At 42.3% G+C, this 19247-nt stretch overlaps 1 protein-coding gene and 1 pseudogene across 2 annotated transcripts in view; both read right to left on the minus strand.

The window, feature by feature from the left end:
- Positions 1-9265, minus strand: part of LOC308292769 (regulation of nuclear pre-mRNA domain-containing protein 1A-like) — a 23346-nt gene extending 14081 nt beyond the window's left edge. Inside the window, exons 1-2 of the mRNA XM_080735199.1 lie at positions 8839-9265; positions 2197-2326 (exon numbers count right to left, since the gene is read on the minus strand). Of these exons, the coding sequence (XP_080591325.1) occupies positions 2197-2326; positions 8839-8989 (281 nt within the window). The 5' untranslated portion in view covers positions 8990-9265. The remainder of the gene's footprint in view (positions 1-2196; positions 2327-8838) is intronic.
- Positions 9266-13925: 4660 nt separating this feature from the next.
- Positions 13926-15948, minus strand: LOC308292352 (tripartite motif-containing protein 16-like; annotated as a pseudogene). Its single transcript has 2 exons — positions 15163-15948; positions 13926-14831 (listed from the first exon to the last, which is right to left on the minus strand). The product of its transcript is annotated as a tripartite motif-containing protein 16-like (transcript).
- Between the last annotated feature and the right edge of the window lie 3299 nt (positions 15949-19247).

Below are 19247 nucleotides of genomic sequence, written 5' to 3' on the forward strand. Positions count from 1 at the left end.
CAACCCTAACCTCAGTGACCGGCGAACGCGACCACGACTTTGGTTCTTCAACAAGCAATCTGTTCACACGCAGTGCCCAGGGGCTGCTGCCAGCAGTGGCGTCAGTTCAGCAAAAGCTAAGGTATGGCAACATGACTGTATGGCTAAGGTATGGCAACATGACTGTATGGCTAAGGTATGGCAACAGTCATGTTGCCATACCTTAGCAACAGACATTGTTGCTAAGGTATACATACATTTTATTATTTCCCCTGTAGCCAAGGGATGGCAGCTGCCATAACTTGCCATACCCAATTGACACCTCTGGCTGTCAGAGCCGAAAGCCGTACTGTGCTGCGTGCACCACAGAAATCAACCATACATTTGTATAATATACAATAAAAGGCAGAGAAATGGGCAGTCTATTGTTTTATAGAGGATTCTAAGTGATCACTTGCTCACTGGATGTCCTAGGCACATGGACAACATCGCAAAACAAAAGATCTTTGTCAGATTAAAGATCAAAATGTGATTTTTCAAAAAAAAAAAAAAAAAAAAAAAAAAAAAAGGAACCGAATAAATTCGGTTTTCGCACATGGCACACGTTTTTTAGAACCGAAATTATTCGGTTTTAGCACTAAATGAGTTAACAATGACAGTGAGATACTTGTTTGCACTAACTAGCATTGACTGCTATGGTCTCTTTTGCAAGACACTTTATGTATATATACTTATATATTATTCGCCCCCTCTATTGATGCACCTTCTCTTTATTGGTACTGTACTGCTCTTGTCTTTGTTTTGTTTTTTTCCCTCTTATCTATTTTTTCTTACGTCTCTGTAACTTTGTAAATAACTGTATACTGCTGTGCTACTTCTGGACAACTGAATTTCCCCCTTGGGATAATAAAGGTATCTATCTATCTATAAAACACTATGGGAGATGACATTCAGTGACGTAGTAGTAATAACTTAGGTACTGCTGCAAGAGATATTTTTGGGTAAATTGTCGCTTGTCCGCGTCCGTGTACACGTGTCTATGGGTTTGCCGGTCTGACATCATGCTCTGATGTCACTGTGATGTCAGGGGAAGCACTCTACCCGAATGGGTTTGCCGCTCTGATATCACGCTCTGGCTTGACTGTGATGTCACAGTAACAAAATCCCTTTTACGCCCATATATGGAGTTCCCTGATGTCATCAATATTTTTAACGATGCACTGCTAGAGAGATCCTAGCCCCTTTTGGGACTGTATTTACCTTGTTTTATATTTTGAAGACGGTAAATACAGTCCCTTGCTCGTCTGTTGGGTCTCTCTGATACGCAACGCTACCACTGTCTGGTCTCGGACAAATACATCGTCGCTCAGATGTTGTTGGGATTCTTTAAAGATACCCAGAACTGCACTAGGAGACCGCGGAAACGTGTGCGAAGCGGTGCTAATTGGCGATGCCGTTAAGTATGTGAAAATTTAGCAGCTTTTTTCCAAACTGTCTCTCGCTTCCTCATTACCTCACATGTCCCGCCTCCCTGCGGCGTGGTTGGCTTAACTTGGCTACGCGTTACTACTTGGATCTATCAGAGACACTCATAATATGTTGTGATAAGTGGTGTCTTATCATGGTTTTAATCGCTTCAGGGGTCTTCAACGTTTTCAGGCCGGGGACCCCCAAACTGAGGGGGAGATGGAGCAGGGACCCCCTACAACCTCGTAGGGTGGGGGGGTCGGGGCTACGACATATTTTTTTATTTTAAACATGTACAAGTTACAGCGAGCAGGGTGGGCCATACCACTACCATTTCTAAACATACTACTTATTAACTGAGAACCAATGTCAATAATATCAACAATCTGTCAATTGCATAGTAATCATGTATTCAAGCTATTCAAAATGGATAGAATCATGATTAATTTTTTAACATAAATGTAAAAAAAGAAAAAAAAAAGTTTTGAAATCTTTTTTTTTTTAAGCAATAATTTCGTGGACCCCCTGCAGTACCTCCGCGGACCCCCTAGGGGTCGCGGACCCCCTGTTGAAGACCCCTGGGCCTTAAACCTTATTACCTGTATATACTTCCAAAGATTGTCAAGAAATAGCCGTTCTACAACCACAATGTGCTGCAATGTGACCCATTGAAAATCATTGATATAGAGGAAAACATGGTGATTAGATAGATTTTGTGTCATATGGGTACTAAGGGACAGTGATGCGGACCTGGACACGTGTTTGAAGGCGTCTACGATGACCGGGGCAAAGTCCTGGGTGAACTCTGGTCCTTTCCTCTTGCTGTTCTGAATGACGTCGTTGGCCAGGTAGAGGAAGGTGAGCTTCCGGGACACCTGAGCTGCACCAGAGAAGAGAGAGAGAGAGAGAAAACACAACTTAAATTAATTGCTCCCTGATGGGGAATAAGATGTTGGCACACACATGCAGCCTAATGGAGTAGCATGTTGGTGTTAGGAGATACAAGGGGCATGTGTAAACAAACAGGTTTAGAGTACCATCACGTCATGGATAGATCTACAGGCCATAATAGGCCCATGTTACCATGACAGCCAAGCTCCCTGGTTGATAGTTAGATTACAGTTGTTGTGCTTTTGAAACTGTAAAAGATAAAAGTGTAGGGCTGTCACCATTATGACATTTTGCTTGACGATTAATTGCCACTCATATAATTCTTGCGATTCGCTATGTGTTTGTTGTTGATCATTATTGGTACATTATGAATAAAAATAAAGATTTACACTTTTGCGTTTTACACTACTTATTTTAAACTTGAAAAGAAATAGTGGAAATAGACAATCTTCTAAGTACAACTACAAGCTCTGCTTATTTTATTTTTTTATTTGGGGAAAATATATGAACAATTTTAAAAGGAAATGATGATTGTATAATAATTGCGAAATGTGACAGGCCTAGTCAAGTGTCATGTGAATACTATGTGTGACAATAGCTTCATAATTTGACATTAATGTGTCAAATCCATCAACAGAAAGTTTTCAATTTGAGAAAGAAAATGCATTGTCATCCTGATATTCAACTTTGCAACCACAGACACAACAAGATGGAGGTATTTCCTCATCAGGCTTTTTTTCACCAGACCAGGCCTAAAGCCTGAAGTCTTACCAGTAGATAGTTTAATTTATGCTATGCTACAAATTGGTGAATAATAAATGCTACATGAATTAAACTTTGATGTATTCATGGCTTTCTAGAATCAACAGGATAAAAATGAGCAGTACATTAAAAACATTCTAAATGCAGCACAAGGCTATTGTTGGTTACCAGCTACCACAATGGAGGAATAAAAAAGGCTAGATTTATATTTTGGACAAACATGCCTTACCAAAGTGACGTGTATTAGTGTTTTAACCAGCATGACTATTCTAAAAAATAGCAGATCTAAAAGCTCACATGACTATTCTGCAAAAATAGCAATCTAAAAGCTCACAACGGCCCCTTTTTGACGGCAGCTTTAGCACCACACTACACGACACTACACCACATAAAAATATCTACATTTTCCACTACACAAAACTACCCCTATCAGTAAAAAACAAATTGACCCTTTTAACTTTGATTATAATACAATATAAATTAGTATTACAACTATCCCAATCATGGCTTATAACTGAATACACTATAAAGTATTAATGTATTACTATGATAATTATAATACACTATAATAGATTATAACAGTGATTATAACACAATAGAATCTATTATAATTTATCATGTATTACAACTATATCCTGGCGGTCTAAATGAAAAGTCAGTGAGTGATCAGTCATTATGAAGTGTTTGCCCCTGTTTGGCCTAGCTCAGACCTACTCTGGATTGGATACTTTTTAGTACCACGTTTAGTAGCACTTTCACACCACTCAGAAAAACCTGGCACAACTGGGCGTTGTGGAGTGGTGTGGTGTTGGGCCATGTCAAGAGGCTAATGTGTCAAAATTGTCTAAAAGAAATGTTGTGTTGATAGGAAAATAATACAGTTGTAAATCTGGGTTGTTTTACCAGTAAGAATAGAGGGTTTGAATGGTGAAAGAGACCAAACACCCTGAAGCAATCAGCCACAAGTGAAAATCAACCCTCACATGCTGCTTCTTAGACAATAGACACTCTCTTCACCAAGGTAACAAACACACACTAATTACAGAAGGCCTATGAAGGATGTAATCCTATATGCTCGTCTCTCACCACTCTATTCAAGACTTAGGGACAGATTTTCCATTCAGATGTGTGCCGCTAGCGTGTTGTAGCCATTCACAACAACAGGTTGAGCTAAGTAGCTATTTATAGGGCTGTGACAATTATTACATAATAATCGTCTAATCGCAATTATTTGAGCTAATCGCAATTATTGTTGCATAATCGTCATAACCGTTTCCATGTTGAGAAATGTTAATAATATAGTTACAAACACTTTCAAAAAGTAGTGGAAATAGCAGATCTAAAAGCTCACAACGCGTTGCATCGCGACGCGTTGTGAGCTTGTAGATCTATTTCCACTATCAATGTTCTTGATAGTACAAAATTGTCAAATATATCAGTAGTTTCTTTGTATATTTAATCAGTAATTTCTTTGTATATTTAATTTATGTATCATGATTGCGAAGTGCAACTTCAAGGCCTAACAGCCAAACAGAAATGTAATTGTCAACGACAAATACACAATTAAATCGTTAATCGCAATTATTTGAGTGACAATTAATCGCCATGTAAAATGTCATAATCGTGACAGCCCAAGCTATTTATTTCATGACATGATAAACGCCTGCTATTTCGAGACGCCCATTCACAGCCAACACTGAAATGAAGGAAGCAAGAACATCCCCAGAGATGAAATATGCTATCAGCACCAGGGGATCCTCCGAGGGTTGCTATGTATAAACACCACATGCTCGTTACAGTCGACAGAAATGACTCCCAAAATACAGCAGCCACTTGGGGTATCATTAGGCTGCTACTTGGCACCCTGAGGAGACAAAAGAGTTTCAACAATGCGTGTCCCAAGTTATTATAATGGCAGAATGCCTTATCCACTCACTGGCACAGCCAATAGCTGTATCCAAATCATAGATTTGATTACTGCACACATCTACAAAGTAGCCCCAAGGCTATTGAATGTAATGACTTCTCTGCGACTTTAAACTAATCTGAGGCAGCACATTTATGAGCTTATCCATCCATGAACAGAACGCAATCACAAACAGAAGTGTTTAAAAGGTTGCATCCCAGCTTCTTCCATCTTCTGTCTTGAAAGGGAGTCTTTGAAAGGCAATTAATCATCAGCGAAATGTGCAAAAATAAGAGTGTGCGGTCAGTGTCAAATTATGTGCTATATAAAGCAGTGTTGTTCGTCTCCTGCGCCTTGATTGATTGATTGATTGATTTATTTATTGACAAATATATGCACAAAACCAAGCAGTGTAAAAATAAAACATCAAAAGGATAGACAAGAAAGCTAAAAGCTTATTTCCATCATGGTCCTCTGTGTGTGTGCGTGTGTGTGTGCGTGCGCGCGTGTATGTGTGCGCGCGTGCGTGCGCACGCATGTCCGCGTGCGTGTCTGTGTGTATGTGTGCGTGTGTGCATGTTTGTACATGTTGGGGGGGGGCTTCAAGTAGAGTTAGCAATGAGCCAGCTCTTTAGGGATGACTTAAAGCTAGCCATGGAGGTAGTAGACTTAATTATTTTGGGTAGATCATTCCATGCAACTGTTGCAGTATACAAGAATGAACTTTGGCCCATGCAACTGTTGAATGGATAAGGCACAAAGTTGGTAGAGCTTCCTCTAGTTGAGTACCTGTGTACTGTACTGACCTTGAGAAAATATTTGTGTAAGTATTTAGGTGCAGCATTATTTACAATCCTATGCACCATACACATTTTTATTTGGACGACTCTTTGCTCAACTTTGAGCCATTTAAGGCTGTTAAAATGGGCCGGTAAAAGATGTATTCTGGGATGTAATTTGAGGATCAATTTAACTAATTTGTTTTGCGAGGTCTGAAGCTTTTTCTTGAGGATCATTGGGATGTTAGAGTACCAGGATGTGCATGCATAGTCAAAGTGACATTGCCTTCTTTCGTGCAATAATGTATTAGACCAGGGGTCTTCAACAGGGGGTCCGGGACCCCTAGGGGGTCCTCAGAGTTACTAGAGGGGGTCCTCCAAATCGTTGTGTGATATAAACCTTTTTCCTCCTTTTTTGTATTAACCACTTGAACCCTAACGTCCATATTCGGAGAACTTTAGACAAAAATAGCCGATCTACAAGCTTGTAGATCGGCAATTTTCGGCAAAGAAGTTTGGTTTATAGGGGAAAAAGAGCAGATTAAGTACAGAGAGAAAGGTCAAGTTCATCAAGTATTGACGGTTCAAGTGGATAAATATCTGAAAACACAGATTGACATGGATCCAAAATACACAGATGATTTATTGATTTTGTGCTGTCAAACGATGAAACTATATGTATCTACAAAAAGGTTGTGGGGGTCCCTGCTTCATTTCTCTCTCAGCTAAGGGGTCCTCGGCCTGAAAACGTTGAAGACCCCTGGATTAGACAGATGACATGTTAAGAGTAAATGCTGAGATGCTGAGTATATGTTCCAGTGTGTATATTCACTACTAATAGACTGCCGATAGTACTGTGCAATACATATTCATCGAGTTACCGACTTTTGAAGGTCTGCTGACAGATAGTATGATTCTCATATTCACTGTTGGACTGGTGGGCTTGTCACATATCCGTTAAATATATATTGATAGTCTGTACACCTTCTTATTCATTCATATATATTCCTTTTAGTTAAGAATGTAGTACACTCATATATATACACACACATATCTATCAATCGATATGCAGGTTTATTGTTGACGCGCATGGCCCATATCTGTGTGGCTGGTTCAGATAGGGATCTCCATGTATGGGCATAAAAGATATTGTATGTTGTGATGTCATGGGAACCACTCTAACAGAATCCCTTTCATGCCCATATATAGAGATCCCTGATGTCATCAATATTAAGCCCATATCTAACATACGGGAATGCCCATATATGGAGGAAGACAGCCCATATATGTGCGGCTGGTTTTGAGACAGGGATGTCCATGTATGGGCATAAAAGGGATGTACTACATACAGTACACGGATCTCCATATATGGGTAACGGGTCCGATATACATTGATGGCCAAGAATTGGCGCCCTGAGGCTTCTTACTAGTTGTAGACACCAGTACTGAGTGACATGTTCCAGGCATGTGTGGCTGACAGGGTGATTTTCCTGTCAGTGTGTTTATTAATGTATTGTTCCAATATGTGTGGTTAAAGTTAGCTCAGACGAAGGTTGCAGTTTTACCAATGCTGGCTTAGCTCACACACGCTTACAAATATGATAGAATAACAAAAAGGTAAACACAGTTCAGGCACATCCCAGTTGTTTAACTCAACATGAAGGTTAAGGTTTCCTGCAATCTTACATTTAAAACCATCTTTTTTTTTTTACATCAACTACTACTAAGCTGTGCCATCTCATCTCAGGTTAATGTCTGAAAACATGCATTTAACATGAATTGGGGGTCCCTGGTTCATCTCTCTCAGCTAAGGGGTCCTTGGTCTGAAAAAGTGCAATCAATCATCAAGTGTGTCAATACATGCAATATTGACAAAAGTTAAATGCTAATGTGGCTATTGACAACAATGTTTGCACATATAAATCTCACACACCCATTAATTCATTGTAGGCCTATTGCCTTCATTGCTCACACAGAATACCAAGACCAGGCTTGTATAGCAATGTTTTATTTTTGTCAACCTCACCATTGAGTGGCTAGGGGCTTAGCTAACTGGCAATAGCTGTAGCTACAGCAGCTAAACTCATTCTAAATGCCTATTAGCCAACGTTAGCAATGGAATAGCATGATGCAGGAGTAGTGAAGTGGAACTGCTCCGTGCTGCTGTTGCTTTTCATTCATCGTATCAAGTATAACAAGTTCCAACACATTGGAAAGGGAACCTTATTGTGGTTAATAATGTTTATTAATTATGACTGTCTTACAAACTCCCACGAAAGCAACAAAGTTCTGACAGGCTAACGTGCTTTTTAGCCTCTGTGGCCGTTTGTGGTGGTGGTGGCAGCTATTCAGGTTAGCTCACAAAAGTTTAACCCACATTCACACCCTGGCTGTGTGGGCATATTAACACGGTTAGCCCTGGTTAGCACAGGCTTTACCATGTTAAGTTAGCCCTCAAGGACCACTGGTTGAGAAGAATGAGAACCACACTGCTGAATTAGCTCAGTGTTTCTCAAAAAGTGGGTTCCAGGGACTCTGTGGGTTCCTTTATGGGGGTCTACTCTAAATTCACCAATACAAGTCTGTAACTCGGACAGTGTACAAATGGAACCAAATGGACCCGCATTTGTACACTGTCAGAGTTAAGGGGAGACCTTGAAATGTGAGAAACACTGCTGTAGCTCAGTGGGTCTCAAAGTGGATGGGACACCACTCTGTGGGTTCCTTTAGGGGGGGTTTAAATTGACCCATAAAAGTCTAACTCTGACAGGGTACAAATGGAACCAAATGGACCCGCCAGGGTCCATTTGGTTCCATTTGTACACTGTCAGAGTTAAGGGGAGACTGCTATAACTGCTATAGATTACCATAATTATGTTAATATACCCAGCAGTAGCCGCACTACTGTACTGTTGTTGTTCCTTCCTGGCTGTGCCCGTCATGATGGACTGTCTCGATTACAGACTTCTGCAGTGCTGCAAGTGAAAAGGATCGACCTTTTTTCTTTTGACGATGGCCAGCCAGCTTGGCTGACATGATGATGGACTGACTCACCTTTCTTCAGCTCGCTGAACCACACCGTGACGATGGTCTTGGAGTGCTTCCTGTGGTGGATGAGCCACAGGCTGAGGGTCTGCACCGACTGCTGAGAGTTGCTGAGCTCCGTCAGCTTCTTCTCCAGCGCAGCCTCGGAGAAAGCTGACATGATCTCCTCCACACGACGAGAGATCACAACTTCCAACAAGAGAGAGAAGAGAGACGATTCTTTCTCTTTTTTGAAGGGATCTCTCTCTATACCTCTCAACTACTATCTCTCCCTCTCTCGATCTCTCACGCCTGCCAGCCAGTGACTGTAGTACCTACTGTACTACATACACACACACCTCTGGGCTAATAGTAAGATATAATAGGCTAAAGGCTTTGGCTGTGTTTTGTTTTGGTTGCTGTTGCTACTGCTAGCTGTGTGTGTGCTGTGCTAGCCAGCAACTAGCCCTGTAGCTGCCCTGCCTCTGCTCTGTCTCTGAGTGCTGCTGCTGCTGCTGCTGCTGATTAGAGGTGGGACATTCGCGAACGAATCGAGTCTTTTGAACGGCTCTATGAAATGAACGATGGGATCCGGTTCGAAGTATAGACAACATTCCTGGCCGATTGCAGGAGGGACGCCCCGCCCCCAAGTCGAAAGGGAACTTCCGTTCTCTCTGTCAGGCATGCATATAAACGTGTTGCCAAGTCAATTTATTTACCTAAACTATCTTGTTTTTTTTGGTCTGTTTTATTAGAACCGACATTGTTTGTTAATAGAGAAAAAAAGGCGAGAGAGAGAGAAGCATCGGGCGATAGAGAGATAGAGAGAGAGAGAGAGAAGAATAAGGCTATAATATAATAATGTTGTTGCAGATTTCGTTTGAACATGTCTCAAAGATTATTAAGAAATTTTAATTTGTAAAATTTGGGTTACGGTTAAACAAATTAAACTAAGTGGCATATTAATTAATATGGCATGATGGCATGGTTGATTGATTAGCAGAGCCTGTTGCGCAGTGGAGTGGTCGTGCTGACCTGCGCTCAGGGCAATACCTGGATGTGAACCATTTGTTAGTCGGTACCTCAAGTTAATGCCAGCTGCCTCCACTGTGAGTGTGATCCGATCCATATGAAGAATTAATGATGAATCCATGCATTTTGAGGTGAGAACACAGTAGGCTTATCATAAGTTTGCTGAGAACCATGTTTAATGTAAATTTTAGTAGTCCAGAGCAGACCAGCTGGCTGCATGCTCCGCTAATTAGTTTGATCTAAATCTGCGTCTTTCTGGCAAGATGTAATGAATTCTTTTGTAGCAAGATTCCAGTAGTAGCCTATAACATTTTAAAAGGCTTTCATAATTTCCCCCTTGGGATAAAGGTAGGCCTATCTATCTAGTTTATATATACATGTTTCTTCTTTTTTAATCGGACCTTGTGTGAGGAGGAGGCGAGAAAAAAAAAGAGAAGAATCTTCTGGTGGAACCAATTAAATGAAATAAAATATATCCCCCCTCATTTCGTTTGATAATGGATAAACATTAATATATGTACACATGCCAAGACATATTTAGACATTTACATTTGTAAAATTAGACCAGAATTGACAGAATAGAACGAATATAGCTATTGGTTCTTAATTAAGAGCTGCGCATCCTCTCCCAGGGGGAATAAACATGTCATTTAGCGCATAGAAGGTGATCGAAGCACGTCTTATTCTATGCGTTATTTCTTTTTAAACTTGATGAAGTTTGCATATGAAAAAAGGTAGTTTCATGACAGTACACTAGTACAAGGTCAACTAAAAGCATACGCCCAAGAAAGCCTATGGCAATTGTTTCAATTGAGATCTCTTTTTTTTCCCCCTCCAACTCATAACATTGAATGATGGCAGAACAGGTGTGTATCGTCACAACTCATTTATTTATCAGCAGAGTGGATGAGTGTTGCCATTAAGTGACATTGTTAACATAAGTTACAAAGTAAAATTACAAAGTAAAACAATCCCGTCTCATTAGTTAAGAGGAGAATCAGATCAGATGAACGTAAACAGGAAATCGCGCTACGATCAAGCCCAAAAAAGGGCTTCCGGTCGGAAGTAGGGGGCGTGGCCAGGCATGTTGTCTATAGGGAGCCGTTCCTCTCTAATGAACAGTACTGCAATGTGGAAATGCTCTGCCAGTGCCACAAGTAGAAGTTTCGGATTTAAAATGTACTTGAGTAGAAGTACAAAAGTATTGGTATCAACATTTACTTAGCATAATAATTAAAGTACCAAAGGACTCCTTATGCAAAATGTCCCATTTCACAAGTTTTCCAATGAATAAAACGTAGAAAAAACATTAGAAAATAGCAGATCTACAGAGCTTGTAGATTGGCCATTTTCAAATGGCAGAAATGTATATATATATATATATATATATATATATATATATATATATTATATATATAGGGTTGAAGTGATTTGTAATTATAATCAAAATCTACAAAGTAACTAAATAACTAAAGTAACTAAAATTAGACACTCTTTTTAACGGTTCTTTGAAAGGAACGAAACTCAGAGATCCGGCTCACTCAAAGAACCATAAATCCTATCTCTAGCCCGCTGCTGCTGCTGATGGTGGTTGCTAAAACCCATCTAAAAACTAAGGTAAATGGGTGTCTGTCCCATATCCCGGGAGGGACGGCGTGCTCTGTGATTGGCTATTTGGGTTGTCAGGGGAATAGGAGGATAGCAAACATTATAGTGCAATGGTTCTCAACCTTTGGGTCTGGATCCCCAGAGGGGTCCCCAAATTATCTTGGGGCGTGCCCAGATGTTTAGCTAAATGTTAACATTGTTTTCCCACTCAACAGTAAACAGACCAACAACATACAGTATAAGTGTATAGAGGGTATCTGCACATTTCTAAAGTGACAATTTAAAGACTTAAACCTTTTTTAGTTAGCCCTGAAACATCGGTCGCCCATGTCATGTTTCAAGGCTATACTTGTTAGTCTACCTCTGGTCAAACATTGGTCAAATTGTCAAATATTAGAGGCAGAAATTCCAAGTGCTTGTGCAGGGTGCATATACAAAACAAACAGCACATAATGGTAGATAGATACCTTTATTATCCCAAGGGGGAAAATTTGTTGCCCAGAGGCAGCACAGCAGTATAAGGTTATTTACAAAGTTACAGAGAAGTATGAAAAAGATAAAAAGAAAAAACAAGAACAGAGTACAGAGTACAGTAAGTACAGTAAGAGCAAGGTACAACAGGAAAGGGAACGAATAATATATCTATACTATAATTTTGCGAATGTCTGAGTGTCTGTCTGTCTGTCTGTCTGTCTGTCTGTCTGTCTGTCTGTCTGTCTGTCTGTCTGTCTGAAACAGCGTTTCTCCTCAGTGGCTGGAGCAATTGATCTGAAATCGCATCACCATTAGCATATGAACACACCTGACATAACTGTGAAGCCCGTTTGTCACTTTCACAAATCGTATGCTGTATATTAGCATTTTTATGGTGTATCTATCTATTCTGCATCTAGCATGAGGCACATCTATTCTGCATCTAGCATGAGGCAAAATGTTTAACCAGCTCTGTGTGTGTGTGTGTGTGTGTGTGTGTGTGTGTGTGTGTGTGTGTGTGTGTGTGTGTGTGTGTGTGTGTGTGTGTGTGTGCAGGCAGGCGGGTGTGTGTGCAGGCGGGTGGGCGGGTGGGCTGGGGGGGGGGGGGGGGGGGATAGTATCTCTGTAGCCATTAAACGAAACGGGTTTCTTACATTGATGCTCCTACATCATGCAAGCACCAGTTAAAGTTACTTTCCATCCCTCATATACTGTGTGCACAGTGCACACAGTATATGAGGGACACACTGCACATCATTTTGGAGCTCATATCTTTGAACGGGTAAGGGCTAGTATACATAAAGTGTCTTAAAGCACGACTATCAAAAAATAATACAGTGCCCAAATCAAAGTGACCATACAGTCAATGCTAGTTAGTGCAACAAGTATCTCTACATCCAGTCAAACACAAGCAGAAATACTAAAAGAAAATTACTAACACAACCTAATAGTGCAGTGTCCAAAGGTCAGAGCGATAAAAACAACTAGCAAAAAAGAATAAAAATAAACAAGAAAGGGTGATGCGGCAAGACGCTATTGAACCAATGGTACAGTAGGCCTATGCCTCCTCACACAAGACATCAGAGGGAAATAAGGACATCTGAGCTCAGTCTTAGTGGCCACTGTGTGTAGGCCTGCCTGTCACTTTTGGAGCAACAGAAAGCTCCTGTTGTGTTGTGTTGTGTTGTGTTGTGTTGTGTTGTGTTGTGTTGTGTTGTGTTGTGTTGTGTTGTGTGTTGTGTTGTGTTGTATATTGTATTATACTTTACCTTTTTAAAGTTTTTATTCATGGGTTTTTGAATAACTAACTATACTTACAATTATTTTTAGACACGGTTTCCCTTTATTGCAGCAGCCACTTGAGTAGTGTGATGGAATTGTTATTGGCGCAGGGCTGAGCATTGATCAGATTATAAATACCGTTATGTATTTATTTATTTCACAGCAGACACATATTACATTTTAAATCATCCTTAACCCTTAAATTCAATTAATTCTTTCAATGGACTAAAATCGTGTTTTATTTGATGACTTTCCTGCCCTGTCAAACTCATTTGGCCTTTGTGCCCTCTAATTAATGGAAACAGCAAAGGCCAAGTGGCCTTGCCCCTAAAATGATGAAATTCCAGGCCTGGTATAACCACATTTATTATCATGTTGGCTACCGTAATATTTATTGCATTCAATTGAATCAAATCTGTTAATTTGCAAAGTTTTCAGTTTTTTTAAGTGTGCTCATCGGAGCATATCAACCAGACACAAAATGGAACCAAAACGACTCAGACATAAATTGTACGAACATGAGAGATGATTATCAAATTATGCAATAGCTTCTCAATAAACAACAAAATTAACAAATAAAATAAACATGCTTTGATAAAGCATCCTTTATTTACTTATCGACAGTTACATTTTTGAACACTAGTTTGGAGAATGTTGACAAATTGAATTACACATGACCGTGGAGTCATGAGAGACCGACACAAAGTCAAAAAGTCCAAAATCTACTTGAGGTCACACAACTCGGCCCCCTCCCCACCAAAATAAAATTCCCCATTAACTCCAAGCCCAGCATGGAGGGGCCGGGCGAATGTGGTGAGGGCTCTGTGGAGGAGAGTCATGGTGTCTGCAGACACGCTGTAGAAGGACAGAACACCTCCACTGTGATCCAGATACACTCCTACTCTGGAGGACAGAGGACCTGGGATTTTCGTTTCAATGCCTCTGTGACTGAAAGCACAACACACCGTCTGACACAATAAAGACCAAGATTTATCATTGTATCCAAATCCACTTTCATTATAATCTCCTGTCCTGCTGATGTCTTTATATGCGACTGCTATCTCAACACGGTCTCCACTCCACTCGATCTCCCAGTAACAGCGTCCAGTCAGACCCTCTCTGCTCAGAACCTGAGGCTGTTTGGTGAATCTCTCTGGGTGATGATGAGGAAATGAGTGTTGTGGGTTCACCATTGTTACCTTTCTATTTCCTTTGGACAGAAACAGGCGTTGATGTGCTGTGTTGGGATCCAGTGTGATTGGACATGAATATTCCAAGAACTCTGCTCTGGTCTTGGGTTCTGGTGGTGTTGGCAGTAAAACATCCACTCTGTTCACTGTCTCTGAGACGTTTGTCCCTTCCTCTGTAAGAATGTCCTTTAGTTTGTCCCTTATCTTTGACACAGCCACAGTCACATCTTCAAAGTATCTCAGAGGACGGACGTTGTTGATGACTGGGTGTGTAGATTCCCTGATCCCTGAGAGGGAGGTGTAACGCTGTAGAAAACGGATGTGATCCTGTGTGTGAGAGCTGCTCCAGCTCAGCGTGTCTCCTCTTCAGCTCAGTGACCTCCTGCTCCACACGCCTCCTCAGTTCTTCAGCACCGCTCGCCTCACGCCTCTGCTGCTCTCTGATGAGAGAGTGTTTTTTACTGGTGATTCAGTCAGAGTGTATGAAAGGGTGCGCTCGTTTTATTGTCCACGACATTGCAAGCGGCGCGAAGGCCACCTGCTCTTCGCCCCCGAGCGCCGCAGGCGCGAGTGGCCGCGAAGAGCGGGCCAGGGCCGCGCGGCCGGCGGAGCGCCGCGCGAGTTACGAAGCCGTGGTGAATGCAATCGTTATATTTATGCCCAGGCCGTAAGGCCTGGGCAAGCCCACGATAAACGCCCGCGCAGTCCGGTGCGCATTTCCGAACGCACCCTTTCCCCACACTCGGACTGAAACACCAGTAAAAAACACCATCCCGCTCTCTGATCAGCTCCCTTGCCTCAGATCGTCTTCTCTCAATGGAAGAGATCATCTCCTTAAAGATGGCGTCACAGTTCCTCACTGCTCTATCAGCACTGTGATTGATGGACTTCACCTCCTGATGAAGCACCTTCACGTCTTTCTCTCTCTCCTGGATTCTATGCTTAATGTTTTGCTGACTCGTATCGAGCTCTTTTTGTCTCTCAGTCCTTTCCACTCTAGCTGAGACAACATTGTGGCCTTTGTGTCCTCCCACGAAGCACAGAGAACAGATACACTGCTGATCAGTACGACAGAAAAGCTTCCTCGCCTCGTCGTGACGAGAGCAGATGTTCTCCTGAAGCTCGCCCGAGGCTTTGACTAGCTTGTGTTTCTTGACTGACGGTGAGGCTGGAGGTGAGTGTCGCAGTAAGAGACCAGACACTGAAGACAAGTCTTCACAGCCTTCAGTCTCCTCCCAGTGCAGACGTCACAGGCCACATCTCCAGGTCCAGCATAGCAGTGATCACGAGGAACATCTTGGAGTCCTGTCTTCTCCAGGCTCTCCACCACCTCAGCCAACATGGTGTTTTTCTTCAGAACATGTCTTGGGATGAACGTCTCTCTGCACTGTGGACAGCTGAACCTCCCTCTTTGATCATCCTGACTCCAGTATCCCTCAATACACCCACTGCAGTAGTTGTGTCCACAGGGAACAGTCACTGGATCCTTCAGTAGGTCCAGACAGATAGAACAGCACAACTGATTCTGATGCAGTCCAACCGATTGTTGTGCCATTTTACAGCGTCGGACTGAAAAAACAGACAGAGTTCAGTTTAGTTTCATCCTTCCAGAAATCACAGGACATGAGGGAGGTTCCTGGTTGTCCTGTGTGTGTGTGTGCGTGTGCGTGTGCGTGTGCGTGTGCGCGCGTGCGCGTGCGTGTGCGTGTGTGTGTGTGTAGTAGGAGGAGGAGCAGTGTGTGTAATGGGGTGGACTCTAATTCACTGTAGAACTATTCACCCTGTTGAAACATGACTCTTGTTTTCCTCTATAGCCGTGAAAACCTGTGAGAAAAGAGACTCTGAAACACTGTTGCTACCTGTCTACTTGTCTACTTGTCTGTCTGATTGTCCGTCTCTTTCTCTGTCTCTCTCTTTGTCTCTCTTTGTGTCTTTATCTCTCTCTCTTTCTCCCTTTGTTTCTCTCTCTCTCCATCTCTCCGTGTCTCTCTCTCTCTCTCCCCTCTCTCTCAGTCTCTCTCCCCTTCTGTCTCTCTCTTCGGGGCTTCCTTCCCTGCTGTCAAATCATGAAGTGTGCAGGGACGTGCTGGCCATTGGGAAAAGTGGGACAACTCCCGAACGGCCGGTTCATTCCCGGCCGGTCCAGGCCGGCCATTAAGAAAAAAATAAAAATAAAATGTCTTTCCATTTTGAGGGCTGGGCGGCCAACAAAGTAAATCATCATTGTCGGGCAGAAACCTTGTATCTCCAAGTTTCACATTTTTTCGCAAAGCAAAGCCCTGCTTCATCATACAAGGCCGTCGCACAAAAGTAGTGAAAACAGCAGATCTACAAGCACACAACGCCTCGAGGTGCGAGGCGTGTGCTTGTAGATCGGTATTCACTAGTTTAAATCATTTTTTAAATGATAAATACAAAACTAATGGTTTTGGACAGGTTTCCACCCGACAACGACGAAATATAACTCATGTAATTGGCCCCTTGTCATGATCTGAAGTAGCAGCAATGAGGGCCTCTCCAACTCTTTTTCCCGGGCTGAATCAGGGGCCCAGCATGTCCCTGGAAGTGTGTGAGGGCTCAGAGCCCATGCATGCTCCCTTTTCTGTGCATCTGCATAGCGCTGGAATGTTAAATACAGTGGAATCCTCCAAATGTCAATACCACTTGAACCCCAGCATCCATATATTCTGGGGGCAAAAATAGGATATACAAGCTCATTAACACATCGCAATGCGCCGCGTTGTCAACTTCAAACTCCAGTTTAACCATGTTAGACTCATTGAAAACACACATACTTGTTTCTGGTGACTGATCATTTATCTTCTCTTTTTTTTTCTTTTTCTCTTTTTTTACTACATGTTTATCCCACGATTTTTGTAATCCATTTTTCTTCACCCAGTGCCAGTTGTCTAATGTAATCCTGGGCGCTACACTCCCTCTGCCAACCTGTGGAGAGCAATGGACTGACCTCATGCTTCCTTCTATGCATGAGCCGGCTTTTAAGCCGGCTTAAGTACCTATAAGGACCACAGGTCTACACTAGAAATGGAGGAGGAGAGAGATTTATTCCGTTTGGTGTCTGTTCTTTCTCCCTGTCTGTACTTGTCTGCATGTACGGACCCTACTGGATTTGTCTGTAGCAAGAAGTACCAACGGCCTCCGTTGTCAGCCTTAGGAGCACTAGCGAGGAGAAAAACTTTTCCATTGAAAAAAGGGTTAGGGTTAAGGTTAGGGTAAGAAAAGGGTTAGAAAAGGTGTCGTTCTTATGCTGAAAAAACCAGCTAAAACCAGCTTAAGATGGTAGCTGGTTTTAGCTGGTTATAAGCTGGTATTAACTGATCTTAGATGGTCTGAGGCTGGCCTGAGGCTGGTTTAGATGGTATACCAGGCTGGACAAGCTGGTCAGGCTGGTCCAGCTGGTTTGTCAGTGTAGTTGGTTATAGCTGGTCTAAGCTGGATTCAGCTGGTCTTTGATGGTCAGCCAGCTGGCTGGCTGGACAGACCAGCTAAGCAAAGCTGGTAGCTGGTCAAATGGGTGGACTGACCGGCAAAAGACCAGCTTACCAGCTGGACATAGCTGGTGACTGGTCAGAAGTCTGGATAGACCAGCAAAAGACCAGCTTACCAGCTGGACATAGCTGGTGACTGGTCAGAAGGCTGGATAGACCAGCAAAAGACCAGCTTAGCAGCTGGACATAGCTGGTGACTGGTCAGAAGGCTGGATAGACCAGCAAAAGACCAGCTTAGCAGCTGGACATAGCTGGTGACTGGTCAGAAGGCTGGATAGACCAGTGATAGGCTGGTCAAGTTTTCAGTGGTTCTCAACCTGTGGGTCGGGACCCCAGATGAGTCCATACACAAGTTACTAGATCAGTGGTTCTCAACCTGTGGGTCGGGACCCCAGATGAGTCCATACACAAGTTACTAGATCAGTGGTTCTCAACCTGTGGGTCGGGACCCCCAGGGGGGGTCCCAACATTATTTTGGGAGTTCCCCAGATGTTAAGCTCAATGTTAACATTGTTTTCTCACTCAACAGTAAACAGCATACAGTATAAGTGTATAGACATTTAGAGGGTAACATTTCTAAAATGACTATTCAACCTTTAAAATAAAAAAATAAAAAACAAAATAAACATTGTTGTCAAATATTAGAGGCAGAAATTGTGAAAATAGACGATCTGGTTGAGCATGTAGATCTGCAAGAGCCATATTAAACAAAATGTAATGCCTCAAGTCATACAACTCAAAATTATATATTATAGTTATATATTAACTATATTTATATAAATATATACTAGAAAAAAGCCCCCTGCGGGGGCCTGGCCCCTTTCCTATGCGAAAGTCCCCTGTACCCAGAGATGGATACAGTCCAGTGGGCAGCTAAGCAATACAAATTTAGGATAGCTCAACATTAAATATGCAGTTTTTTCCAAAATGCTAAATAGTGTAAATGGCAATCAATCCATCCATCCATCCATCCATCCATCCACATCCATCCATCCATCCACATCCATCCATCCACATCCATCCATCCATCCATCCATCCATCCATCCACATCCATCCATCCATCCATCCATCCATCCACATCCATCCATCCATCCATCCACATCCATCCATCCATCCACATCCATCCATCCATCCATCCATCCATACATCCATACATCCATCCACATCCATCCATCCACATCCATCCATCCATCCACATCCATCCATCCATCCATCCATCCATCCATCCATCCACATCCATCCATCCATCCACATCCATCCACATCCATCCACATCCATCCATCCACATCCATCTATCCATCCATCCATCCATCCAAATCCATCCATCCATCCATCCATCCACAT

Source organism: Nannobrachium achirus (genome assembly GCF_963921795.1).
Source record: "Nannobrachium achirus genome assembly, chromosome: 10".
Classification (NCBI taxonomy): domain Eukaryota; kingdom Metazoa; phylum Chordata; class Actinopteri; order Myctophiformes; family Myctophidae; genus Nannobrachium; species Nannobrachium achirus.